Genomic DNA, 27,962 nt, shown 5'->3' with positions numbered 1-27,962 from the left:
CTGTTGCAAGGCCAGTTGGTGCCGGTCGAGGCGTGGGCAATACATGGATGTCATGGACATCAGCCTCTCAACGCTCTAGAGAAGGACTAGCCATAGGTGGTTTACATGCCTTTCCGGCATCGATCCCGAAGGCTTCTCCGACGGTGTCAACGGATTGGCAAGTGTGGGGTCCGGAGTGCCATGTGCAGCTTTTGCTGTCAAGGCTTGCTGTTCCGGGGTGTGGGAGCGGGGGGACCTCCTGCCTGAACATTTCAAGCATTTCTTCTTTTTTTTTTTTTTAAAAGCCCCACTCTTCTCGTGTGGTCAGCCCACACGAGGGCTTACCTTTTTCCGACAACAAGCTGTACTCGTGTCGGTGGTGTCACCACTTCTTACGCGACGAAAACGAGGAAGAGTGGATCCTAGAGTGTGACTGCTTTTTGGTTTTTCATCAATGTTTCTTTCTCTTTTTCGCAGGTGGGCCATTCTGCCTCGCAGGACCAAATGAGCGACCAAGCTGGAGATTTCTGGGACGGTCGGCAAAAAGCAAGTTTTGCGCCATGCTCACAAATTGATTTCAACTGCATTTTGGAGCACATGCCCTCTGTGTTGTGACCCGCACCCAGACAAATGTCATGCGGGTCGGTTACTGACATTTTGGCCTGGCTGTCCTGCTCACCTTTTAAAGCCTGAAATTCGGTGAGTGCACATCACAGTCGAGGTTTTATCAGAGAAATGTGATGATTTAGTCAAAACAAAGAATCAATGCTGTATATCGGAAGCAGTGTGCAAGCGTGCGGAAAAAAGGAATTGAGATATGGGTGTAGTGACGTGGTTCATCTACGGTCCCGGATGTCACGGAGCTGGCGTGCAAGACGGACCGACGGCCGAGTCCAGGTCCACTACGCCCCCTGTCAAAAAAGTTTGAGCAGCATAGCTGGATGAGGATATCTATCAGATGAGGAATCTGCGGGAGAAAAGCAATCCATTGAAGTAAAACACTCGCCCCTGAAACAGGCTCACCTCAAGTGAAAAAGTTGTATATCACTGCTTAGCCGACCCATGACTCCTCCCTGCAATCCCTGTCGATGCAGTAGAATCTCATGAAGAATTCTGTGGACCTCCACGTAGTAGCCATGCAGATGTCGAGCAGGGGCACACTAGACAGAAATGCCATAGTTGCTGCAATGGCTCTGGTGGAATGTCACTCGGCCAGCCTGAAAGGGGTCCGTTAGCCAGACGATAACAGTGCATGATTCAGCTGGAGAGCCACTTAGAGATGGAAGCCTTCGACAAGGACTTCCCATGATTCACAGGTCTTCTGAAAATCCTGTGCTTGCCACATACAACTTCAAGGCACAAGCAACTTCCAGCGAATGCAACTTTCTCTTCGCTGGAGTAGAAGCGTTTGGGAAGAAGACAGACAACACCAAAGGCCTGTTGAGGTGGAATCCTGACGGAACTATCGGCATAAAGGTGGGGTGGGTCCACAACACCACCCTCGTAGCGTGGAAGGACAAGTACGACTGATTGCAAGAGAGGGCTTGGATCTCCCTGACCCACCTGGCTGAGGTGATTGCCAGGAGGAAAGCCGCCTTCCACAAGAGAAACTTCAGTGGGGCCTGATGCATCGGTTCAAATGGGGGCGCCATGAGTTTTGTCAAGACCACGTTGAGCTCCCAAGCTGGAGCAGAGGCCTTCACAATGATGGAAAAGTCCAAGAGGCCTTTGAGGAATTCCTTGACATGATTGTGCAACCACAGGGATGGCTTACCAGGCGACCTGGTGTAACAGGATATGGCAGCCAGGTGCACCATGATAGAGGCGTGAACCAGATCAGCCTTGGCCAGAGAAAGCAGATACAGAAGGAGCTGCAGGGGTGGGACATGCACGGGCGAAATCTTCCGAGCCCTGCACCATACCGAGAAGCATTTCCATTTGTGTCCATAGCATGCCAATGTCGACAAAGCTCTGGCTTTGGTTAGGAATTTCCTACATTCCAGAGGCAGGGGATAATGCCGAGGCTCTAGGGCTTCAGGAGACAGGCCCTGAGGCTCAGTGAAGCTGGTTCGTGCTGCATTATTGCTTTGTCTTCTCTGGTGAGAAGATCGGGAAGTGGAGGCAGTTGGATTGACAGAGCCACTGACAGACGGAGTAGGTCCGGGTATGAGATCTGTCGCTGCCAGGCCAGAGCGATGAGTATCACCCTGCAGTGACACTGTCTGAGTGGGTCGATCACTCGTAGTAGGAGTGGGAAAGGCGGGGGGTGAAGCGTACAGAAAGAGTCCCTCCCGCAGGAACGAGGAAGCAACCCCAATGCTCTTCAGCTGCGGGAACCTGCCGGCGAACCTCCGGCACTTGAAGATGGCCACCATCGCGAAGAGGTCAATCTGAGGATGGCCCCAATAGTGGTAGAGAAGACACTTGATCCTGGCGAAGTTCCCATTCGTGGCAAGAACGCAACTCTCTGCTGAGGGAGTCTGCAATGGTGTTCTTGGTCGCATTAGAGGTGAAACGAAACATGTTCTGAAGAAAGGCCCCATGCCAGAAGGCCTGTGCTTCCTGGAGGAGCGCCAGGGAGCGTGTCCCGGCCTGCTTCTGGATATAGAACATGGTGGTGGTGACGTCCGTGAAGATTCGAACCACCTTCACTTTCAGCAACAGCAGAAATTATTTCAGGTCCGAGAAGACTGCCCGAAAATCCAGGACGTTGATGTGAATGCCCTTTTGCTCCGGAAGCCAGAGGCCACTGGCGTGCAATTGCCCCATGTGTGCCACCCAAGCCTGCAGGGAGGCATCTGTGGTGACCGTCTCAAGGTGTGATGGGACCTGAAACTGAACTCCTTGCGTGAGATGTGGGCACACTTTCCACCATCGTAGAGCTTGCCGAAACTCCTTGTTGAGGACCATCTTTGTTGTCCAAGAGCCTGAGATCTGCAGTAACTGTGCCCAGAAACTCCTTGAGAGGCCTCATCTACAGCCTGCAATGAGGAACGAGATGGATGCAGGAGGAAATCAAGCCCAACAGCGACTGGATGGTTTGCACTGTTGCAGATTGCGCCGACAGGCATTGCACCGTCCCCAGGATGGCCGTCACACCACAAGTGACCGCGTTGAGACAGCACCCAGAAACACAGCGTTCTGCGATGGCTCCAAGCAGGACTGCGGATAATGGATGGAAAATCCAAGACCTGTCAGCAGATGAACGGTCTCCGCCATATGCCAGTTCGCCAGTGCCTGAGGGCGGGAATGTATGAGCCAATCCTCCAGATAAGGGTCGATGTGGATGCCCTTGAGACGAAGGTGCACCACCACCACCGGAGCCAAGTACTTCGTAAATACCCCCAGGGCCGGTTTCAGGCCCAGGGGCAGAGCCTTGAAATGATAGCGCTGTCCCGGTACCACGACTAGCAGGAACTGTCGAAGTTTCCGGTGTATAGGGATGTGAAAGTAGGCATCTTCAGGATCCAGGATCGCCAGGAAGTCCCCTCTTCCAGATGGCAGGGCACGTGCTACAACGTGACCATCCTGAACTTCTGGGACTATTTGTTGAGCGTCTTAAATCTAGGATTGTCCTCCATCCTCCTGACTTCTTCAGCACCAGAAAGTACCTGGAGTACACTCCGGAGGCCCAGAGGCACTGGGGGACGGGTTCCATCACCCCCTTTCTTAACATGGCTTGAACCTCCTGCAGCAGCTGTGCAATGTGAAGCTCTTGACGAGCCACAGTAGGAATTCGAGGACACCTGCATTGGAACTCCAAGGTGTGCCCCTGACCAAGAAAGTCCAGCACCCATTTGTCCACGCTGATGGTCTTCCACTCGCTGAGAAAATGTGCTCGTCGGCCACCCACTGGGGTGCGCCAGCTGGGGCCTGGGTCCAAGCCTGCTTGGGAGTCTGCTTGAGGGCAGCGATGCTGCCCTCCACTGCTGTAGGCCTGCAAAGAGCCTCCTCGGTTGCGGAAAGGGCAGATTGACGATTGGGGGTGTTACACCTCTTGGAGTTCTCTGTATTTTAATTGGATAACCCCAAATTCTGAAGGTGTGGTGACAATGCCTACTGTTAGGGTAATCAATGTAATATAAACAAAAAAGGCATTAAATCAACATGTAGTACCTACTCAAACATCCACATACAAAGTACACAAAATATTTTGTATTGGATTCCAAAAAGAAAATATATGTAATATCACAAAACGTCACAATTTGGTAAAACATCATATACACAACAATATGAATACACACCATTAGAAGTGTCCAAACTTCTATCTACACATTTTAAAGTAGATCCGAAAATCTAAAAAAATAGACAATTCCAATAATAGCCAATACCCCTGTCTTGAAACCAAATCAAAATCAGGCATACACCTGATAAAGTTCACGCCTAAACCCAACATGTATCTGTCATACTTAACAAATGTTAGACATTCTTCAGGGATAACATAATTTGTATCTCCTTAACTCATTAGTGACACTCCCGGTGTGTAACCAATGAAACAGAAGCACAGTCCTTCAATTCTGTTCTCATCATGTATTCAAAATGTGTAGGTCACAGAATTTCTATCGGGGCTGCATAAACCTGGAACATATTTCTGTAAATTCTGGCTGGTTATAACATTATGAATATGCCAACACTTTCAATGTGTCAATTCAAAAGTCAGCCTTGGAGGACCTGCCAGACTTTCCTCTTGAGGATCGAAAGGACGACCTTCGCTGTTGCAATATTCCCAGCGAGCAGGCTGTCTCCGTCTCGGTCTTGATAGTCTGCACAGGTTCATCCACAGTCTTGCCAAAAGGGTTGTCCCCATCAAAGGGCATGTCCGCCACCCTGGACTGGACATCCACCCTGAAGTTGGTGGCCTTCAGCCATCCCTGTCGTCAAAGGGACACCCCATTGTCCATCTGGCGGAACCCAGTATCCGTGATATTCAAAGGACACCGAAATGGCGTGATCCGACGTCACCTCACCTTCCTGAAACAGGGCCAGGGCCTAGACCTTCTTGACCTCTGGCATGAATTCCAAAATAGGTCCCAGCTTATAGCACAGTATCCTGTCATAGTGGGACAAGATGGCCAGGGCATTAGCAGCCTTGATGGTTGCGGTACAAATGATGCCCATCGCATCAAGTTTTTTCCCCTCCAGTCTGGGGGCACCATGGCTGAAGAGAAGGGATTTGCTAAGCGCTTCCTGACGGTGGTAGAGACCATGGAATCAGGAGAAGGCTGTAACCTGAAGCTTTTCCAGCCGATCCCGCTTGGGAGGCGTGATACTTTGTGTCTTCATTAAGGCCACATCTTCCTGCCACACATCATCCAGCAGAGGAATGGACATGGCGGTCTTCCACCAGGACTAAATTGAAGAGGGTAGAGGCCCTTGGCATCAGGAAGTGAAATGAGCCTACCTCATCTGGCAGAGAAGCCCAGGCGGGCTTGTCGGCACTCAACGGTTCTCTGCTGGCACGTAGTCCACAGGTTCATCGGTATGAGTCAAAAAGAGTCTGGTCTGTATCTGTACCCTTGTACGTCTTTGGGGGTTCCTCCACCAAAGGAGTCAAGGCCCAAAGCGGAGGTGGCGGGGGATGTCGGCTGACACCTCCGGCCATTCTGTTGCTTCGACTTACAATTCGGCCTGGACGGGCTCCTCAGCGGCCTTGAGTAACTGCAGGCCTGCGCAGGTGCAGCAGGCAGTCTTTGCTGTATCTCTAATACCAGCGCGTGCAGGGTCATAAGGTTGTTCAACATGTCCCTGGGTGTCGTTTGAGGAGTAGGGGGAACAGTCAGCACCAGCTCCGTGCCGATGTGTCTTCTTGGACTAGATAGTGATTCCGGGTTCATCCCGTGGAGATCCCTCTATGGTCACCGTCTCCCACCCCCCTTCATGATCCAAGTAGTAATCCTCAGGCTAGTTGTCCTTGTCGGAGCTTGTGTAGATGTTCACTGGCTCCCTGATGCCTCCCTCTGGCCCTGCTCCTGCCCGTCTAGACTGGGGTTCCGAGGGCGTTAGTCACTGCTTATCCTTCTGCGACTCCTAAGGGAGTGAGTTGATGATAGGAACAGTCCCCATCACTGGGGCACTAGCGGATGCAATCCGCTGCAGCAGAAGCCGAACGCTGTGGTGGTAGGGTCACTTTCAGGGTTGCCGCAGGTGTGACCGCAGAGACTACCATAGTCAACAGGCCCCCTTTTGACAAAGTCGTGATGGTCATCAGCGAGGTGATGCTGAAGCTGTCGTAGACAGGGTTGTGACAGTTAATGGGGTTGTGGTCTTCAACTAAGTGGATGTCTTTGAAGACGGAGAGGTTGTTAACAAAGTCGTTGTCTTGGCCGTCAATGTTGTCGTCGACAGGTTATGGTACGAGCCACCTGAGGACCTCTCCTTCGTAGGCTTATCCGAAGACTGTAGACAAAGCTTTGCAGGGATTAAGGACTTCCTCCTGGAGAGAGCACACCTCACTGATAGGCTCGCTGTGGATGTAAATGACAAAATTGATCATGTCCTTACCAAACTGGGACCCGTGGCTGCAGCAAACCCAGTGGGATCCATAGCGTGGAGCTTGGCGTTCTTTTGGATCCCCGTGGACGGGGCACCCTCAAAGGACGTCGACCTCTTATACAAGGGAGTTAGTTCATGGGACCGGCCGGTCCTGGATTAGGCCTGACGATGACGCCGACTTCCCCAACTTGAGCCACGCTTCTAACCTGCTGTACCTGTACTTTTTCGTCTTTGAAAACCTACAACAAATCTCACAACCATTCTCATCGTGGTCCGGATGCAAGCAATACAAACATTTGTGATGCGCATCTTAGACATACACATTCCTCAGTCCACATTTCGTGCATATCTTTAAGAGGCTCCTCTTCTCCTCTGGCATGTTGGAAGATGCGAAGTAGGCCCAATACTGGGCCACTTGAAACTACGAAGAGAAGATATTCAATGATAGTTGATCCTAGCCGACAACGGGTCCCTGCTGCCGGTAATCGACCTGCGGTCGAACGCTGGAACAAAATCTGTCAAAAACACTATTTTAATCCAAAAACTTGAATGATCAAAAAGGCTCGAATAGCAAGAAGAGAGGACTCCCAACACTGAAACGTATGGTAATCTCTGAAGATGGCCACCAGGGCCACAGTTTAGGGAGACAACTCATTGGATGGGGGTAGTATGACCCAAAGGACAGTGATTGGTTTAGAGGCGAAAAAGATAGATGCTCCAATCTTGAAGCGCCCACATCAACTCAGAGGTAGGTTACCAGAAATCTATGCGTGATCCAGAATCATGGACTGACAAATAAAAAGTATATTCTCTTGCATAAGGGTGCAATTCACACCATACATCGGCCAAGGGACAGAATAACAACTGGTGAAGTGTCTGGGCCGCTCTGGTAAGCCTCCGTGGAGCACTAGACGTTCTGGACACTTGATTATCTAGAATAGTATTGAAATCCCCTCCCCAAATTATCCATGCCCCATCCACATTTGTCAATGCATCCGAAATCTGCTGGTGTACTCAGGGTCATCTACAACTGGTCCATACGTGTTAACCAGTATGACCAGGCTACCTGCCAGAGCGCCCCAGACTAAATAACCTAGCGGGTCCGCACTGCTCCTAGAGACCTGAAACCCCAAAGAGTGATGAATGGTGAGGATGCCCAGCGACAAGGAGTAATCCGTGTAAAATCTCAAGGGGCCCCATTGCGTGCAAATGTCTCATGAACCCTTCCCAGGATAAGTGTCTCCAATAGCATGAGTATTTGAGGCCCAAGCCTCTTGACATAAGAAAGAAAGGCTGCGTACATTCCATGTTAGTAGAGTGATTGGGAGACATGCCCCAATAATTGTCCCATCACCCGCCATGTACACATGCCTGCGCCGACGCACTCATAGTACCCGTTAATGACTGATGTGATCTGCCTGCTGCATGACCGTCAAACATCTTAACTTTTAAACCCCTTCCCATTTCCCACCACCCCACACCCACCCTCACCCTCACCCTCACCCTCACCCTCACCATCCACCCCAACTTGACACTGCAGCCCATATTGTATTGCCTTCGGAAACATCAGTGAGCACAGTGCGAACATCAACTTAACTTTGGAGTTTGAACAACATCCAGCATACCGTCAATAGAAGCTCGGCAGAACATGTCAATACAGAGCTGAGAAAATGAGTGCCAGACACAGTAACCTATATTCATTCACCAGATAATGATTGGCTGTCGATGATGCATGATATTTCCATCCCGTATTTGGACCCCGGCCCACCGGGACACATATAAATAGTTCAATGTATACTGAAGCCTCCTCAGGGGATTTGAATGTTGTATGCGTAGTTTGGCTGGGAACATCATGGCATACTGCATCTGGGTCTCGCACATTTAACATGATCATGTGTTCACCTGGCGGCCTGTACCCCCAAAGGGAAGTCTACGTAAATGTGCACTCTGGACGACTCATACTGAAGTGTTCCTTTTTCTCTCGCTAGCTTCAGGATCAAGTCCTAGTCATGATAATTTAAAAGCCTAGCAATGATTGTGTGTGGTGGTGTCCCAGGATTTCGGGGGCGGGGCCAGTGATCGATGAGCACTCTCAACCAAGAAGAGTGCAGAGAATTGCTTACCGCTGAAAATAGATTGTAACAAGCCCTCCAAAAAAATGCTCCATAGACCCTTGGACTGCCTTCTCAGGAATTCCCACTATTCTGACATTGTTCTGGCGAGAGCGAGATGCCAGGTCATCACATTTTGGATGTACTGCCGGCAGCACCTTCTTAAAGGCCTGAAGCTCTTGGCCATGCCCCACCACCGTCTCTTGCAGATCACGGACACGTGTTTCCACCACTGTAATTCGGCCACTTTACATATCTAGTTTAGTACGCAGGGAGTTAATGTTAGAAACAATGTCATCAAGCTCGGAATTTACTGAGACGAACCCTGGCTGCATCACTGTCACGTAAGGATCCATGGTGGCATTACCCGGGGGACCCCACTCCAACTATGCTTTCTGTACTCTCGACAAGCTCATCAACTGTGCTACCAGGACTCATTTTGAACTCCCTCAAAAAAGCACTGACTACCTTGTACCATCACCAGGCTCGAAGGCTGACTACACAAATCGACCCACAGTAAGGCACCACTGTATCCATCCTCCTCTATCCAACTCTACAAGCCTTCTCGTACACTCCACTGTGACTCCTTGATTACCCTTGTGGCTCCTCACCCTCCCTGTGCTTTATCTTGCTTCCGCTCTTTCTTTCTTCTTGCTCCAACTGCATGGAATTCTCTTCCCCAGGATATGCGACAAGCAGTCCACACGGATCGGTTCAGAACCAAACTAAATGCCTACCTCCTCGCCTCAAAGTTACCCTCTTAATCTACCTCTCATCTGCCTGCTAAAAAAAATTCTCGCATCTAACCTGTCTCTGTCCCTCACTTCCTCTGCCTACACTCTAGCACTTAATCCATCATAGTCACATCCAGAGCACAGTTGGCCGTACCGTTGGTTGGCTTTAATCTATGTATGTCCACTTATGTATTTGTCCCCAATGAATATTTCCTTTACTCCCCTTCACAACCTCGTCAGAATGTCCCTCAAACTCACCCCATTGTTAGAAGCTTACGGCTTCCCATCAAATCTGTTTTCCTATCTATTGTACGTTCTTTTATGATCAATAGAGCATTGTTCCTCCCATACATTATGTGAGAAACTGAGAGGTATTCTCACTTTTAAACCCAGAGAATCCTCTATTTGGGTGGCCTGGGGAGGGATGTTGCTTTTGGATCATAACCCTGTAGGGGTTTATGAGTGAGGATCAACTGGGTTGCAGAGTTTGGGGTCATTTTTATGGGAATACCCTAGGCGAGACATGGTATCCCCCCCTCTACCAGTTACCCACAATCACAACACCTCTCTACCTTATTGGGGTATTTTCAAACACCTTTCCTCCTCCCCATTTTCACAGAATACTGGGACGAAGGAGAAACAAAGTAGAAAAGATTACCTGTATGAAACACCTTGTGAAACAAGAAGACTACCACCAACTACCCTCACGTTGTCCCACTAATGGAGTCAGGCAAGGTTAGGCAGACCAAATCGGACCACACACCTGCAGTCCATTAACATCACACAGATGTATAAAGGGAGGCCGATGAGGGAGAGGAGTCGGATGCAGTTGGGAGAGCAGGAGGAAGACTGCACGGGTGAGACCAGCAGAGGATTCCTCTTCAAATCCCAAACACCAGAAGCAATCCTGGAAGGTTGTCAGGAGCGGAGAAGCCGAGAGACTGGGAGCTGTCAGGAGCATCCTGAGGACGACGGCTTACGGCGACGCTGGCTGGGTGAGAAGAAAGGGCTGCAGCGTTTCACAGGAGCGGTGTCTCCTACGTGTTGGAATCGGACAGCCAGGACCCTGCTTGCAAGGTCCGGACAATTGCTTGTTCCGTTGGGGCCAGTGCGGACCCCAAGGGGGTCTCAGGGGCAGGTGGTGAGACCCTGACCTCGTCTCCACGCCCAAGGACGGTGCACCTGAGCATGATCAAAGAGAATGAGACACTTGGGCGAGAAACGGGGCGTGTGAGGGAAGGCACCAAGTAAAGCAAGAAAGGGTCAGAGCATGACAGAGGGAGACCCACAGGTGGAAGTAAAGCAGGGGTCCCAGCCTGACCGAGGGAGACCTGCATTTGAAAGATATATTTAAAGCGAGAGAAAGCAAATGCAAGAAACAGAGTGACCCTGTATGAGTAAACACAGTATCAATAGTCTCTGAGAAATAAAAGCAAAGTTCCTGAAGTGAAGGTAAGTGAATATTGAAAAGCAACCAGTAAAAGCCAAAGCAGTGAAATCACAAAGTGGAGGAAAAGTGAATAGAATCCCCAAGAAGACTTGTTTGAAACAAAGGGAATGTAAAGTAACAAGGAATTGAACTTCCAGAGTGTTAAAGATACGTGTAAAAAGAGAAAGCAGCAAGATCTAAGAAATGAAAGTACCAGAATGCAGTAGTGTTGGAGTGGTCATGCATGGAATTAAGTAGAACTGTGCAGTTTTAAAGCTTCCAACAGTAAAGCAAAGTGAATCAGGAAGTAGGGTGGTCGGAGAAGGGTGCCCTGTTTCAAGTGTGTATAGTTAAGGAAGTCCAGAATCAGGTGAGGGAAGCTTGAGAAAGACACCATGAATAATTGTTAAAACAGAACTGTATTAGAGTTGGAAAATGCGACAACAGGCCTAAGTGAACTGTGTGACATGGCAAGTCAAGAAGGTTTGAAACTGTGTAACAAAATCATAAGTATCCCTTTTTGTGAACCATTTATAGTAAAAGAAGTATTGTGAAGATACCAGGGGACTGGAACTTAGGGAGAAGAACCGTAAAAGAACTCTATTGCCATCTTGACATTATTTTGACACACTTCGTTTGTTTAGCATAATCCTGTACACATTTTGAGGAATAAGGTGAGGGCAAGTGCAGGTTTTGATAAAGACATTTTATTGTTTGGAAAGGTCAGAACCGCAAGACTTTTTGTTAATGGTCGAGAAAACTCCCATTTTAGAGATGGGGCCAGATAGGATGTTTCCAACACCCTTTAACGTTACAAATAAAGGTTTTGAAACTGTTTTCATGTGTCTGGTGTCTTGCATATCTAACTGTCGATACCATGCCTACCTTACTATATATAAATACATTAAAAAAAATAACATAACAAAATCTGGGCTAAATCCCTGTCCCAGTGTAGTCAGTGAGAAATGTGATTATTTGTGGCAGCCGTCTCGTTCCCCCCACCCCCCTCCCCAGGTCAATAGTGTAGTGAAAACAGCACACTACCACCTGTTCAACAGGGTTAAGGTCTGCCTGTGGCTAGACGAAAGTCATCATAAATTGCCCACAAAAGCAGCAGTGATGGACAGAGTACATTTATGCATGCTGGTTTGTCTAGGTCTCTGCAAAACAATTCAGCCATTTGAACCATTCTTTTTCAGAGGAAATTGGATTATGTCTCCCCCTAACCCATAAAACATGGGGCTAGCTTACTATAGAGGATTAAAACACACGATTTGTAACATAAATGTGGAAAATGCTCAATGACAAACCCTGCTGCAGTATCTCACAAATTTGGTGGAACCCTGCAAGAATGCTAAATAGAAATAATGCAAATGCCAGATGGAACAGACAGATGAGCAGTAAATTGCCCATGGTGTAAGGGAGGCCTTTCTGCAATGCTGTTCCCTAGAATATTTGGGAGAGAACGTCATCGACAAGGAACAAGTTACTTAACTGTAACTATTGTACTCCAGCATGGGTTGGGCATGGATTCCCATGCTCATGAATATTCCCCGTCAGGGCAGGAATCCTTGGTAAAAGAAGAAAACAGTTTCACTTCCACTTACAAACTGTATTTCTCCTCTAAACCAATCACTGTACTCTGGGACATACTGCCCACAGCCGATGACTGCCCTTTCCCTAAACTCCTCCCCTGGCAGCCATCTTCAGATTCGGTAAGCACGTAAAGTGGCAGTCTGACCAAGAAGAGCCGTAGAGTGGTAGGAGGGAGGATTCGCAAGTGAATCCATGCCAGACCCATGCTGGAGAACAATTGTTACAGGTTATTAACGTGTTCCTTCTCCAGCAAGCGGTCTGGCATGGATTCACATGCTCCAGGTTAAAGAATACATAGCAGTAGCACATTACACAACCAAGGGAGGTGGCAAGGCTCAACAAAAGCAAACCCTTTCCTCTGGAACAGACTCACCTCAAGCAAACAAGTTGCGTAGCACTGCTTGCCGACCTTGGACTCCTCTCTGGAATCCCAGTCGACGCAGTTGAACCTCGTGAAGGTGTGCACAGACCTCTACGTAGCAGCCCTGAAGATATCCAGAAGGGGCACACAAGACAGAAACGTTGTCGGTTGGCCAGCCGATGACAGTGTGTGATACAGCTGGAAAGCTCAGTGGCGCCCCCAGACATTGTCCATAGGGGTGGCCACACTTGAAATCTTGGGGTGGCACATCAAAACAAACACACATAACTGAATGGGCCGTTGGGGGGGGGGGGCAGCGTTTTTATAAGGGTGGGCCTGGCCCCCCCTTGGCGGCGCCCCTGGGAAAGCTACCTGGAGATGGAAGCCTTGGACAAGGCCTTCCCATGGTTCACAGAACCAAAGTTCACACACAGTTGATAAGTCTTCTGAAAACTCTTTAGAACTTCAGAGCACGAGCAACGTCCAGCAAGTGCAAGACTCTTTCAACTAGTGACTAAGGCTTTGGAAAAAAAAAACAGGTTACACCAAAGGCTTGTCGAGGTGGAACTCCGACAGAACCTTTTGCATGAAGGAGTGGTGCGGCCGTAGCACCACTCTCGATTCGTGGAAAGTCAGATATGGCTGTCTGCAGGGTAGAGCCTGGATCTCACCCACTCTCCTGGCAGAGGTGATGGTCACAAGGAAAGCCGTTTTTCACAAGAGGAACTTGAGAGGGGCCTGATGCATAGGCTCGAAGGGAGCTTCCATGAGCCTTCAACGGCGGGAAAGATCAAAGCAGTCCTTTGAGGAACTCCTTGACAAGATGGTGAACCAAAGAGAAAATCTTCCAGGACACCTGTTGTAGCGGGAAATACCCGACAGATGCACCTTGATAGAGGCGTGTGCGCCAGCTCTGCCTTGGCCAATGACATGCGGCCTGTGACCCTCAGAGGGGTGATCTTCTAGGACGGCACCACGTAGCGAAACGCTTCCACTTGTGACAGTAGCATTTAAGAGTTGACAAGGCTCTGGCCTTGGCAAGCACCTCCCTGCAGTCCGCTGGCAACTCATGTCTTCCAAAGTCTAGGGCTGCAGGAGCCAAGCCCTCAGGATCAGTGATCCTGGGTTGCGATGCAGGATTGTGCCTCCTTCTCTGGTGAGCAGATGCGCGACCACTGAGCACTTGACCGGAGGCGACGATAACAGGCTGAGAAGTTCCGGTACCTAATTTGCCTCAGCCACGACTGGGAGACGAGTATCATCCTGCATCGGCACTGTATGAGTTCACTGATTACTTGCAACAGGGAAACGTGTACAGAAGCAGGCCTCCCAACGGAAAAGAGAACGCGTCCCCCATGCTCCTCGGCTGATCTGGCATTTGGAGTTCGCCGCCGTCGCAAATAGATTGATCTGGGACCTGCCCCAAATGATGAAGATGTGGTTCACCTGGTCCTGCCGAAGTTCCCACTCATGGCAGGAGCCCAACTCTTTGCTGAAGGAGTCGGCAATGATGTTCTTGACTCCCACCAGGTGAAAGGGGATGAGGAACATCTCTTGTCTATCGGCCCAGTGCCACAAGTTCTGCACCAGTTTGGAGAGCGCTGGAGATCGGGTGCCCCCCTGCTTTCTGATGTAGAACATCGCAGTGGTGTTGTCCGTGAATATCCTCACCACCTTGTCCTTCAGGAATGGAAGGAATGACTTCAGGGCCCAGAACACTGCTCGCAGCTACAGCATGTTCATGTGGAGATCCTTCTCCTCCGGCAGCCACAGGCCTCTGGCGTGCAGACATCTGGTGTGGGCTCCCCAGCCCTACAGGGAAGCGTCCGTGGCAACCGTCTCCTGGTATGGGTTTTTTTGAAACCCTGTGCCCCGGGCGATGTTGCAGTGTACGCCCCACCACCTCACCGCCAACGGAGCTCCTTGTTGAGCAGGATCTTGTCCACGAAGGTTCAGGACACTTGTATCCAGAGAGCGTCCAGAAACTCCTGAATAGGCTGCCTCTGCAACGTGCAAAGTCGGATAAGGTAGATGTCCGACGACATCATGCCAAGCAGCGACTTGATGGTTCGTACCGTGGCGGTCTTCAGTGACAACAGCCATTGCACCTTGCCCAGCACAGTTGCTATCGTCTCCTCGAGGGTGACACTAGGCAGGAGACTGTGTTGAGCCTGGCTCCTAAGAACAGCATGTTCTGCAAGGGTGGCAATTGGCCGAGAATCCCAGATCCGTCAGCAGCTAGGCCATCATCTCAGTTTGTTTCGACTGCTACCGCTCTTGAATTGGCACAGATGAGCCAGTCGAGGTACGGGTACACGTGTATCCCTCGTATACGTAGATGGGCTGCCACTGGTGCTAGGCACTTCGTGAACACCCTGGGAGCTGACTTTAGGCCAAAAGGGAGGGCTTGAACTGGTAGTGCCTTTCCTGCACCACGAAGAGTAGTTACTTTCAATGCTTCCTGTGAATGGGGACGTGTAAATAGGTGTCCACCAGATCCAGCGACTTCAAGAAGTGTCCTTCCTCCAGTTGGCCGAGCACGTGCTGCAACGTGACCATCCTTAACTTTTGGGACTTGAGGTACTTGTTGAGACCCTGCAGGTCCAGAACAGGCCTTCAGCTCCCAGTCTTCTTTTTGACTAAGAAGTATCTGGAGTAGACCCTGGAGTAGTCTTGGAACTAGCTCTATTGCCCCCCTTTTTTTTAGCATGGCCCGTACTTCCTGCAGGAGCCAAAGGGATGTGCTGTTCCTGCCAGTCACTGGAGGGATCCGCTAACACTTTTGCTGAAAATCCAGGGTATGTCTGTGTGCGATAGCGTCCAGCACACATCTGCGGATGGAGATCTTTTCCCATTGGCTGACGAATCCCGTCAGCCGGCCTCCCACTGGGGTGCATGGGTGGGGGCCCGATGTCCTGGCCTGTTCAGTCTTGCTTCGGCACCTGTGTTCCGCCTTGTGGGCGACGACGGCACTGACCACCTCCACCGAAAGCCTTAGAACGGCCTCCTGGGTCGTGGACTGGGAGGGCTGACGGTACGCCGAGGAGCTTCCACCAAAACCTTCCATTGATCTGCCCGGCTTTCCACCAGAGGTGTGAAAGGAAGAGCAGTGATGTTTGCGAGTACCCACAGCACGAACCATATCCTTATCCGTCTTGATGGCTTGAAAGGACTTGATGGCTTTCCCAAAGAGGTCATCCCTGTCTAAGGGCATGTCCAGTACCCTGGTCAGGACCTCCTGCCGGAAATTGATGGCCTTCAGCCAGCCTGGAGGACGGCGGCAGACACCGTCCCCATCTGCCGGAAACCTGTGTCGGCGATGTCCAGGGCCACCGTGATGGCATGGTCGGACGCCACTCCACCTTCCTGGAGGAGTGCGATTGCCTCCACCTCCTTCTCGCCCGGTAGGAACTACCGAATCGGGGCCAGCTTGTTCCACAGTTCCCTGCAAGGATCGCCAATGCGTTGGTTGCTTTGATGGTCGACGGAGTAGATGACCTTCCTTCTCACAGCGTTCAACATCTTCCCCTCGCTGTCCGGAGGGACCGAGGATGATGAGGGGGTTAGACGACCTCTTCCTCGATGCCGCTCCCGAACTCTGTGGGGCCGCTGAGACCACAGAGTTCGGGACGGTTGCGACCATAGGCACTTGGGTGCGGACTCCGGCTTTTTTTTCTCCATCCAATCCCGCTTGGCCTGGGCCGAACAAGGATTCTTCAGGAGAGCTAGGCCTTCCTTCCACACGTCGTCCAGGAGGGGCACTGTCATTATGGTCTTCCTCTTGGCCTTGCGCCTCTGGTATAGTAAGCCCTCCTTCTTGGTCTCTTCAGTCAGCTGTAAAAGCTCAGAAGCTCTGGCGACCATGGCATGAAACGACCCCACCTAATCCGGTGGGGACGCCCTTGGTTGCGGCGATCCGCCGACTGTAATGATTTCGGCATCGTCGTCCGTCGTCGCAGTGTCCCAGTCCAGCAGGGTGGAGGGCACCTGGCGCAGGTGTGGAGGTTGATGCGGGAGCACCGGATGGCGCTTCTTATTTTTAGCCGCAAGCTCATCCGTAGCCGCCTGAGGCATCCTCTTCTGGATTTCTGTGTGTTGGGTCAAAAGGATGCCCAAGGATACATCTCTCAGCTGAGCAGACGTGGTGGGCACACTAGGCCCTGCGCCATTGTTGCCTTCGGCATTGCCTGCTGCCGTCCTCCACATCCTTGGACTGTGTGCAGGCTCTCCCGGTCCTCGTTGTCTGAAGATGAAACATTCATGTCTTGGGGTACAGCCTGTGGCTGGCCTGGGACTTCATCGCCACACCCCCTCCTTTTTTTCACCCTGAGGGGGTCTCAGCCGGGCTTAGCGAGGGCAACCTCTTCTCGGGAGTGCCAGCAAGCTTCGCCACTGCCCGGCCGAGGCCTCCCGCCCGACAACCTGGGCGCAGTAGGGGCTACCTTCACAGGGCCAACCCTTTGACTTTCAAGATAGCGGCCACCACAAGCTCAATCGTTGTTGACGATTTCTCCTAAGCCACCTGGGCCTTCTTGGGCAGGTCCGCCGTCTTTTCCTACACCCTAGGCTTCTTGGGCTTCTCCGGCAGCTTAGCCGGGTTGGGCGACTTCCTTTTTGAGGAGGAGCTCGATCGATGGCTGGCGATGGAGGCAGATGGTGACGTTGACCGTGCCTTGTCCATCGAGGGACGAGCTGGAGTGGCGACCCCAACGGAAACTGACACGCGGTGCTTGGCCTGTTTTGGTCCCCCTTGGATGGAGCACCCTCAAAGGACTTAGAAGCCCGCTCTTCGGATCGGCTGGTCCTGGGTGAGGCATGACACTGCTTGGGGCACGGGGCAGAGGCCTTAGCACTTAGCCATGTCGCCAGACTACTGTGTCAATCCTTCATTGTTCTGTTGGAGAAGTGGAGGCAGATCTCGCAATCTCCTCCTTTGTGGTACGGGTGAAGGCAGTAGAGGCATTGAAGGTGTTTGCGCTCCACAGTCCGCATCTGGGGCAGATCTTGAAAAGGGAGCTTCCTTCCTTCTCCTCCGCTTTGGTCAGAGGTGCGGAGTAGGCCTGATGGCCTTTCTGGAAGCTTGAATGAAAACGTGATAATCCTTGCCATTGAGGGGCGTTGAAATTCACTGAAAACTGATTCCCATTTGTCGCTACATGGAGAGTAGCACACATGCTCTTTTTGACAAAAATAGAACTTTTTCCATCGAAAAAGTGTTAAAACCGTAGAATAGCTCACGGAGCAAAACTCGAGGACTCCCAACACTTGAAGATGTGGTAAAATTCTGATGGTGGCAGCCAGGGGAGGGGCCTAGGGAGAGGACAGTATGACCTAGAGTACACTGATTGATTTAGAGGAGAAATACAGTGTCAAGTGAAAGTGAAACTGTTTTTTCATTTACCGAGGATTCCCGGCCTGACTGGGAATAGTCATGAACATGTGAACCCATGCCAGACCCCATGCTGGAGAAATGTTAAAAGAAACCAGACAAGCAATACTTTAACATTCAGGAAACTTAGCAGTATTAAGTTCAATTTGCTGGGTCATTGGTCATGTACTCTGTGTGTATTTAGGACATAGCATTGTAAAAGACTAGATTGTGTTCCTTGTTGGTTTTTATTTTTTGGTGATGTTTACATCTGTACTGTTTATGGTCTCTTATGCTGTCCCTATGAGCTCCTTCAAAATATTATTTTTCTGATACACGTTACGCAAGTAATTATTTTTACTTCTACTTTAATACAGCCTTAACAAAACCAGTACTGGGCAAAACACATCTGGTACACTGGTCCCTCTACTCTCCCACATGCACTCACTGGGGTGTGCTAAGACTAATTCATTGAATATACATTTGACAACGTATTTGTCCGATGGAGTTCTGCCCGCTTTGAGTGTTTTTCATGTACTTTTAGACAGGTCTGCACGGGTGTGGGTAGAGAGGGTGGATAGTTTTGCTCCAGATTAGTGGTACTACAGAGGTTTTATAAACTTTAATATGAGGTTGAATTCATAGCTTTAATATATTGGCATGCTGTAGCTGAGGTTTTAAGGGTCTTATGTATCCCAATTATTTGTTCTGAGTTTGCAGTTTTGTTTATAAAATAAAAGTTGGAAATGGTATAGTGCCACCAACAGCAAGGAAGATCAGAGGCGCAGTGTCTAGTTAGCTTGGCTATTACCAACTCTTTGGATCAGTAACACGCCCCTGTTTGCAAATAACACCTACAGTATCAAAGGAACAGAACAAGGCCTAGAACAACCTACCCATCAGCCACTCCGGTGGTAGTTTCAGCACCTCCTGGCTGCCATCAATAGCTCTAGGAACCACATGGACAGTATCAGGATACACTGACCATAGTTTCATGTTGAGCTCAATACCAGAGGATTCTCCCTTCAGACACAAATACTGAGCTCACAAGCAGTGTCAATATAATACGTCTGCAATCCCTCGCTCCAAAATCAGTGCTTTGGCTTCATACCTGTAACCAACAGCTCATCAGGCACAGTGCCAGAGAATCCTGCTCATCACTGACCGATGAACACTCCTTACGCATCCCCAGTAATCAAGAAATTAGAGGCAGGATGTAATACAGAAATGTCATATAGAAGGAAAAAGAAATGAAGGGGAAAGAAACAGAATAAGCAGAAGGGAAGAATGGTAGAGCTACGGTCATCTACCTGAGCTGTTCATGTGTGCAGAAGTGAAGCCGCTTAAAGTGTTGCGCCCACTCATTTCAGCATATCGAGGCATTGAGTTTATGATGGCCTGCAGATATTTCTCCTGCTCAAGGCTGGTGGAGTCTGTCTGAGATGGACCTAAAAGGAAGAACATGAGAAATGGTCAGACATTCACAGAGCGAATAATATATATATTTTAAAACAGAGAGACAAGGTCACCCAACGCGCTCTGAATTTCTTCAGCCAAGAAACAAACTAGTTCTGTTCACGTGGCATAGTCCTGCAGCTTGGCATCTTAACGTGAAATACATGCTTTGCCTACTTCTGCTGCATCCTGGCTGGAAAGGTTAAAACCAGACTGAGCATCTAATCAGATTCTGTCGACGTTTAAAGGAATCCATGAATCTTTGTGATTTGTACATCTACTGATTAGTTCAGCAGTTGCATTTTGTCTCAGCACTGCATTTCGGGTAAAATTAATCTTATGTATGATTTTTTCCCCCCCATCACATACCTCTTAAATATTAAACTATTTTGCATTAAGCGGTTAACTTGAGAATATATTTCACAATGCTGTAAATGCAATTTCTATATTTAAAAAGCTAATTTTTCGATCATACATTTACCACATACGTGTATTTTTATTTATTGAAAAAGGTGTCATTTCAAACAGAAAGTGTCACAGCAAGCTGAAATAAACCATGCTGAATACAAATAGAGAACTTTAGAATCTAGGTGGGAGGGGAGGCTGGGATTAGCTGGTAAGGAGTAGGATGCAGGGTGGGAGGTTCCCCTTCACTGGCCAGTAGGAGGAGCTGTGCTTAAACAGATCAACCGATGGGCGGATGTTGATATCAGGGGGAAAAGGCTTTCGAGTGAAGGGGGCAAAAAGGGGGGAGCAGCCTGAGGTGGCCCAAAGGGGTGGCTAACATAGGCTGAGGGGAATAGAGAGCAAGAGTACAGGGAGATGCAGTATCAAGATTGTGGGGGACAAGATTGTGAATAACTTTGTTAAAGAGCAGGCGATTCTGCACTGAGAACCATACAAAATGGTGTTGATGTGCAGAGGTTTGAGCTAGGTAGTATACTGTGTGTAGTAAAGTTGAGGACCTTGTTGAGAGGAGTAGTAAAGAGGGAGAACAAGGAGCAGCTTCGAGCTGCAATCAAGTTTGCTTAGCATGAGAACAGAGATGAGTATTTTGAGAGATTGGCGTGAGAGATGGTGGCAGATTTTTCTGATGTTGTGAAGGTCATCTCGTGCAGCTATTGCAGCATAAGTAATGAACTGTTGGAGTCTAATGTTGCTGTCAAAGAGGATTCCAAGGTTGGCAGCCTTGAAAGAGGGAAATCAATAGGAAATTATTTCAGTTTAAGAAATGATAAGTTATTCACCGTACTGACCGACGTACTCTTAGTCCTTAGTCCGCTTTCCTCCATACTGCATACTGCATGGCGTCCTTCGCAAGGGACGGGAGACGGAACCTTTTTCACCAGATAAAACCTTCTTCTCCTTTAAATGTAAAGGCACGCGGGGGTGCGGCCCTGGGAGCATGTGCTGCCCTGACTCTGCCCTCCGGCACCACACCTCAGTCCCCTTAGATGCATCGACAATAGATTTAACATTGCCTAATGACACCAGTTTTATTGGGGGGGGGGAGAGGTTGGTGGGATGAATGGATGAGAGGGGACTAAGGACTAGTCACTACGGTGAGTAACTTTCGATTACTCTTACGTCCCGTCCCCTTTCCTCCATACTGCATGGCCGATTACAACAGAATGTAGCCCCAGAGTGGAAAGGAGACCCTCCTCACGCAAACAGGTTTCTAAGAACCGCCTGTCCGAAACTCGCGTCTGCTCTAGAGCCGGCATCCAAACAGTAGTGTTCACAGAAAGTCAAAGGGGTGGCCCATGTGGCCGCCCTGCTTAGGACTTGCCAGGGGATATGTCGCTGGAAAGCGATGGCCGTTGCCTTGGCTCTGACAGCGTGGGCGTACATGTTGGCAGGCAATGGATTGTGCGGTCGCTCGTAGACTTCTTTGATTGCCAACACCATCCAACAGGCTATGGAGGCGTTGGAGGCCCGATACCCCGGTCTTCATCCTCCGAAGGTGACAAAAAGAGCATCTGACTTGCGGAAGGCCTTGGTCCTGTCCAGGTAGAATTCCTGACATCCAGGCAGTGCAGAACTCTGTGTGCCTCATCTTTGGGCTCAGCAAAAAACATGGGCAACACAATTTCTTTGTTTGGATGTAACGCGGACGGCACCTTAGGTAGGAATTCTGGGTGCGTCCGTAGGGATACTTTGTCCTTGTGAAACGTAGTGTATGGCTCCGAGGCGACCAGCGCCTGGATTTCGCGGATTCTGCGAGCCAAGGCGAGGCCGACTAACAAGCCTGTCTTAATGGTGACCAGCCTGATGTCCGCGGATGCCATTGGTTCAAATGGTTTGTGCGCCAGGGCACCCAGGACTATGTTGAGGTTCCACACGGGGTGCAGCCTCTTGATGGGCGGGTAGAGCCTGACGAGACCCGTCAATTGTCTCTTGACAATTGGGTTGGAAGAGGAAAAACTCTTCCTCCGAGTTTCTGTATGCCCCAATGGCTGCCAGGTGGGTGCGGCAAGTGTCCACCTGCACGCCTGAATGGGCAAGATGCGCAGAAAAGGAGAGCATGTCGTCCAGGGAACATGTTGCAGGGTCAGAGCCCCTAGAGTCTGCCCAGTGACAGAACCTGGTCCACTTGCTTTCATACTAGTCCCTGGTAGATTTGCTCCTAGCGCCCTGTATGATCTCTAGATTAGCATGAGAGTGGCTGAGGGCTAATTTGTCTGGTGCATGGTGGATGACCCTGCACCCCTGCTGTACCAGAAGATGTGCTGGGCCCATCGGCAGGCAAATGGGTGGCCTCACCGAGAGGCAGAGCAGCTCCGAAAACCATGGCCTGGCTGGCCACCATGGAGCTATTAGGATGATGCGAGACTCCTTGATTTTGCATATCACCCTGAGAATCAGGGGAGTGGGCGGAAAGGCGTATGCGGTCATTCCGTCCCATCTGATCTGAAATGCATCGCCAAGGGAGCCCGGACGCTGACCCTGCCAGAAGGCGAACAGTTGCCATTTCTTGTTGCCACGGGAGGCAATGAGGTCCAACTGAGGGTGACTCCATTTGCGAAAGATCTCCTGCACCACTAGGTCGTTCAACTGCCACTCGTAGTTGTCCGCTCCCAGTCTGCAGAGCCTGTCTGCATCCAGGTTGGATTCCCCCAGCAGGTGGACCGCACTGAGGTAGATTTTGTTCTCCAGGGCCAACTCCCACATGCTGACTGCCAGCCTGCACAGTGGGGGGGGGGGGACTGGTACCTCCCCGCTTGTTGACGTAGAACATGCTGGTCGAGTTGTCCGTCAGAATGAGGATGACCTTGCCCTCAATAACCAGAAGAAAGGCCCTAAGCACCAGCCAGTTGGCCATCAATGACAGATAATTGATGTGGTGCTCCTGCGGGTGACGCAGTGGTTGTCCAGGGTGGCCCCCCAACCCTCGAGAGAGGAGTCCGTGGTGATGGTGACCTGTGGTGTGGGTTGCCGGAAGGGCTTACCCGTCCGCAGGTTGCAGTCCCTGGACCACCATGTGAGGTCCGGGTGAAGCGACGGAGGAACGTTGATCATCTCTGACTGATGGCCCTGCTCCTGGTTCCAGGATGCTAAAAAGTGCAGCTGTATCCTCCTCATCCCGAGTCTCGTGTGGGGGACGGCCAAGAGGACTGCTGCCATGAGACCCAGTAGGTGTTGGTACCACCAAGTCAAGGTTACTCCTCTGCTGAGGAAGTGCACCGTGGCCCTCTTAAGTGCTGTGACCTTGTCCTCCGAGGGAAAAACTTTCTCGGAGCACATGTCCAAATGAGGACCAAGAAGGTCAGCCTCTGCGTGGGTTGCAGCTGTGACTTCGTGAGGTCGAGCAAAATAGCCAGCTCATGCAGTGTGTTCATGAGAGCGTGGGAGGCATGGTGCACTGCTTCCAGAGATGTAGCCCTGACAAGCCAGTCGCCCAGGTACGGATAAATGTGGTGACCCTGCGACCTGAGGAGAGCCGCCACTGTTTTCATCAGCCTGGTAAAGACCCTGGGGGTCGAGTTGAGGTCGAAAGGGAGCACTTTGTATTGGAAATGGTAGCCCATGATTCTGAATCGTAGAAAGGAACAATGAGGCTGCCATATCGGGGACGTGTAGGTACGCGCCCTTCAGATCCAGGGAGCACTTCCAGTCTCCCTTGCACTATGTCTCTGCTATAAAAGCTGGCGTAACCATCTTGAATTTTTGTAGAGGAAGGGAGAGGTTGAGGGTGGAAAGGTCCAGCACAACTCTCAGGCGCACCTGGTTCTTTTTCTGAATGGTGAAAATCCTGGTGTAAAAGCCCAAGCTTCACTGGGGCTGCCTCCACTGCCTGGCTCTTGACGAGTGACCGGATCTCTGCCAAAAGAGTTGCTGTCCCAACCTGCGGGAGTGGAGGGGAGGAGGGAGGAGAGGCTGGGATAGGGAGACGGTACCTTGTGGAGACTACAGAGAGGATCCAGGGGTCTGTGAAATTCTGGCGCCAAAAATGTGCATGAGAGAAAGCCTGCCCCTCACTGGAGACACATGGACCTGGAGGGGCGTGTCATGCCTTCTTTCCCTCTGAGGCTGCTGCGGCGTAGGGAGACTGGAAAAAGCCATTACTCTTCCCCACCCCCTGCCTTTTTATTGTTTGCGCCGATGCTGGCACGGTGAACGGTCAGGCTGCCTGGACCTCTGCTCTTGGAAGCTGTGGAAACCTCTGTATGTACGTCCCTTCTCAGAGCATTGCTGTGACTGGGTGTACGGTTTGGGCGTGGTCTTTGTAAGAATGGATAAAGACTTGGCCGTTTGAGAGCTGTTTTTCTTTTAATCCAGCTCCTCGTCCGTTGTGGAGTGTAAGAGGTCACCCCCTTCGATCGGAAGATCCAGTATGCGTTCCTGGACATCTGGGTTGAATTTCGTAGCACAGAGTCAGGCCGTTCTTCTCATGTCCGTGGCAATACAGATGGCATGGCTAGAGGCATCAATGTGGGCCACGGAGGTCTCGGAGGTCCTGCGCCACGATTTTGGCCTCTGCCAATCCCTCCTTGAATCGTGATTGGCTCTGCGCCGGAAGCTCTGGGAGGAAATCCGCAATTTCCCACCAGCGCCTCTGGTTAACGGCTGCCAGCATGGCATCCGCGTTGGCTTGACGCAGGTGCAAGGACGCGTTGAAATATAGCTTCTTCCCGTACGCCTCCAAGATCTTCTCCTCCCTGCCTAGCAGCACCACAGAGGAGGCGGCTGAAGACGACTGAGGCTTGGAGTACAGTGATGCTGCAGCGATCACCGAGGAGTGTGGCTGAGGATGGGCCGATAGCAAGAGTGTATCCCCCTCCATCTGCCTGTACTTGGCGTCCAGGTGTTTATTCACTGGCTGGGCTGAGTGGGGCTTTAGCCAACCATTCTTGGCCAAGGCAACAACGTCCTTCTGCATCGGGATCCCCGTTCTGGCAACAGGACATAGCGTGAGGACTTCTGCGAGGACCCCCTCTGCTGGTTTCTCGACCTCAGGCTGAGGAAGACCCAGGTACTCTGCCAGCCCTGCCAGTCGCTTGTGGAAGGCCTTAGCTGAAGATGGCGTGGTCCTGCTACTCATCTGTGTCCACCTTTGAATCCAGAGGGTCCGGCATGGGAGGGGGTGTGCTAGGAGCCGGGGGCTGCGGTACGTGGGCCGGAAGCTGATGCGGAACCGCTAGTACAATCGGCTGGGGGGCCGGAGCGGGCTGCTGAGGCTGAACAGGGACCGGAGGAGCCTGTGCTGGGGCCTGAGGCGCCGGCGGGACAATTGGAGGGAGCAAGTCTCCGATGCAGCGGGAACCTGTAGTGCGCAAAAGGAAGGATAAGCTGTAGGCCACACACCAGTCCCACCTCGACACACAGTCCTCTGTCTGCCTTCCCTGGAAGGGTGTTGGCCGGATGTCTAGATTTTCTGCGCAGCGAGCATTTTGTCAAGCTGCCTTCCACGTGCCTGCATCGTGTTGCTCGGCTCACTGGGCGCTGCCCCGTCCAGGACTCTTGAGTGTGGATCATGGGGCCTACACCGTTCGTCAGGAAGAGGCACGGTAGGCGTTACGCCCTCGGTGGATCTGCCGGTAGAACTGCGTAAATGCGCCTCATCGGACATAATGCAGGTACTAGGGCGTAGTCCCTCGGGGGGGAGACCTGGTAAAATAACATTACGGTCCCGCAGCACCATCACCGCAAGGATCAGTAGATCCCTCAGCCTCTCGGCTGGTAGCTGATACAGCCTCTGCACTTGTGCTGGTACGAGGACCTGGGCGGTCCCTCCCGCACCGGCTAGTCCTTAGGAAGGAGTCTCCCTTGCGGGGTGCACTGGAAAAGAGCAGCCCTACCTTGGGCTTGGATCGATGATAGACAGACAAAGTCCTTTATGTCCTCAGGAGGCGATCTGTGGAAGATCTCACTCCACCTGGCAAGTCTGTTCTTCAAAGACCTTGAGGAAAGCGCACTGAATTCGGTACAAGCTTGCCAGCTGTGGTCGGAGCCAAGGCACCATAGGCAAAGGGCGTGGGGGTCTTTAGTCGGGAAGAGCCTGTCGCAAGATGGACACCTGCTGAAACTTGTAGAAGTCGACATGCACCGGGTAGGAGTGTGACGCCTGAGGACCGAGTACTTGAATGATAAAAAGACAAAGAGAATAAGTATCCACACGTGGAATTACACGGCTGAAGCCAAACCTAGGAGTGCTGGTGATTTCGGCCCGTTCCCATCGACGTGGAAAAGGGGACGGAGGTGTGGCGCCGGAGGGTGGAGTCAGGGCAGCGCACGCTCCCAGGGCCGCAACCCTGTGTGCCTCTAAATTTAAAGAGGAAGAAGGTTTTTTCTGGTGAAAAGGTTTCCATCTCCCATCCCTCGCGAGGGATGCCCATTCAGTATGGAGGAAAGGGGACGGGACGTAAGAGTATTAAGCATTAGGCAGTCTAGTGTCATCCTGTGGCGGATGGCGAGACACCAGATTTTCCTCTATTCCAATCCTACTCCATCTCTGCGGTTTTCGACACAGTGGGCCATCCATCCATCCATCCATCCATCCATCCATCCATCCATCCATCTATCTCTCTGCTTAAAGGACACTGCATCTTAAGAGAGATTTCTAAAATCACACCCTGGGCGGTCATTTTAGGACGACACTCTATTTATGGTAAACCAGCAAGACAGAGGTTAGCTAAACCCCAATTAAGGTAGGTGGATGAGCAGTCAAGGCTTAGTCTTAGGAAGTGTGATAGGGCTAGGGCAGCAATGAGTCCACACAGAACACCAATAATTCAAGTTAGTATATGAAAATAAATTTATTAGGCCTTTCTAAACACACGTAAGCATAAAAATCACAGGTAAGTATTGTATTCAAAAACCATATCTATATATATGGTTTACGTGAAATACGATTACTGTGAGTAATGTATCATATATGATACATTACTCACAGTAATCGTATTTCTGATGCTTGTATCTGCTTAGATCACATGCTGTGCATAGGCCGACATCTAGTGGAAGCTGTGGAGTATTACAGTTTGTTTTTCGAAACTCGAAAAGGGGTGTCGAACTAGGGCGTGCCAGTTACACTACTCCTAGTGTGACGTCCCATGTACCCATGATCCCTCACGCATGTAGGACCCTCAGATTGTATTTTTTCTGACATGAGGTAGCATGAGGAGTAACGTGAGTACAGAGTATCCAAGCAGATAAGATAGATAAGACTACAAGCATCCATGTGCCTTCTCTCAGAGGGGAGGAAGGGCGGGCGCATGTGAATCTAGCCAGATACAAGCATCAGAAATACGATTACAGTGAGTAATGTATCCCTTCTGGGGCTTGTGGAATCTGCATAGATCACATGCTGTGCATAGATTAGCGAGCAGTGTTAGAAGAAGGAGGTGGGATGTGAGAAAGGTCATGAGCAAATAAATGTCTTAGAACCGCTTGTCCCACTTGAATATCTGTCTTGGAATGAGTGTCAATGCAGTAGTGCGGAGTAAAGATGTGAAGAGAGCTCCATGTAGCTGCTTTGCAAATGCTGTCAAGGGGTACATTTGCAATCAAAGCCATAGTGGCTCCAGTACCTCTTATAGAGTGGGCCCTTGGCGTAAAAGGCAGAGTCTTGTCTGAAAGGGAATAGCACAGTTGGATACATCCAACTATCCATTTTGAGATGGCATTCTTAGAGACACGATCTCCCTCACTGCCTGGAGCTGAACAGCTGATCTGTTTTTCTTAGCGGTCTGGTCTTGTCTACATAGTAGAGGATCACCCTCCTCACATCTAGTGTGTGGAGTTTCACCTCAGCAGAGCTCTTGGGTTTTTGGAAGGCGACCGGAAGCTCAATAGATTGGTTAACATGGAATTTGGAAATTAACTCAGGTGAGAACCTAAGGTGAGTGCGTAACGCCAGTTTATCCTTATGAATAGTAATGAAAGGATCCCACAATGACAGAGCTTGAATTTCACTGACCCTTCTTATGGAGGTGATGGC

At 50.6% G+C, this 27,962-nt stretch overlaps 1 protein-coding gene across 10 annotated transcripts in view; it reads right to left on the bottom strand.

Annotated features, from left to right (window-relative positions):
- The window catches only part of SBF1 (SET binding factor 1), a 2,512,102-nt gene that overhangs the window by 888,593 nt on the left and 1,595,547 nt on the right, over positions 1–27,962 (bottom strand). For all 10 annotated transcript variants that reach the window (XM_069629502.1, XM_069629505.1, XM_069629506.1 and 7 more), the window contains one exon: positions 19,381–19,518. In XM_069629502.1, coding sequence (XP_069485603.1) covers positions 19,381–19,518 — 138 coding nt within the window. The remainder of the gene's footprint in view (positions 1–19,380; positions 19,519–27,962) is intronic.

Source organism: Ambystoma mexicanum, chromosome 12 (genome assembly GCF_040938575.1).
Source record: "Ambystoma mexicanum isolate Mex_15411 chromosome 12, UKY_AmexF1_1, whole genome shotgun sequence".
Lineage (NCBI taxonomy): Eukaryota > Metazoa > Chordata > Amphibia > Caudata > Ambystomatidae > Ambystoma > Ambystoma mexicanum.
Note: the sequence above shows the minus strand (reverse complement) of the source record. Positions and strands in the feature narration are given on the sequence as shown.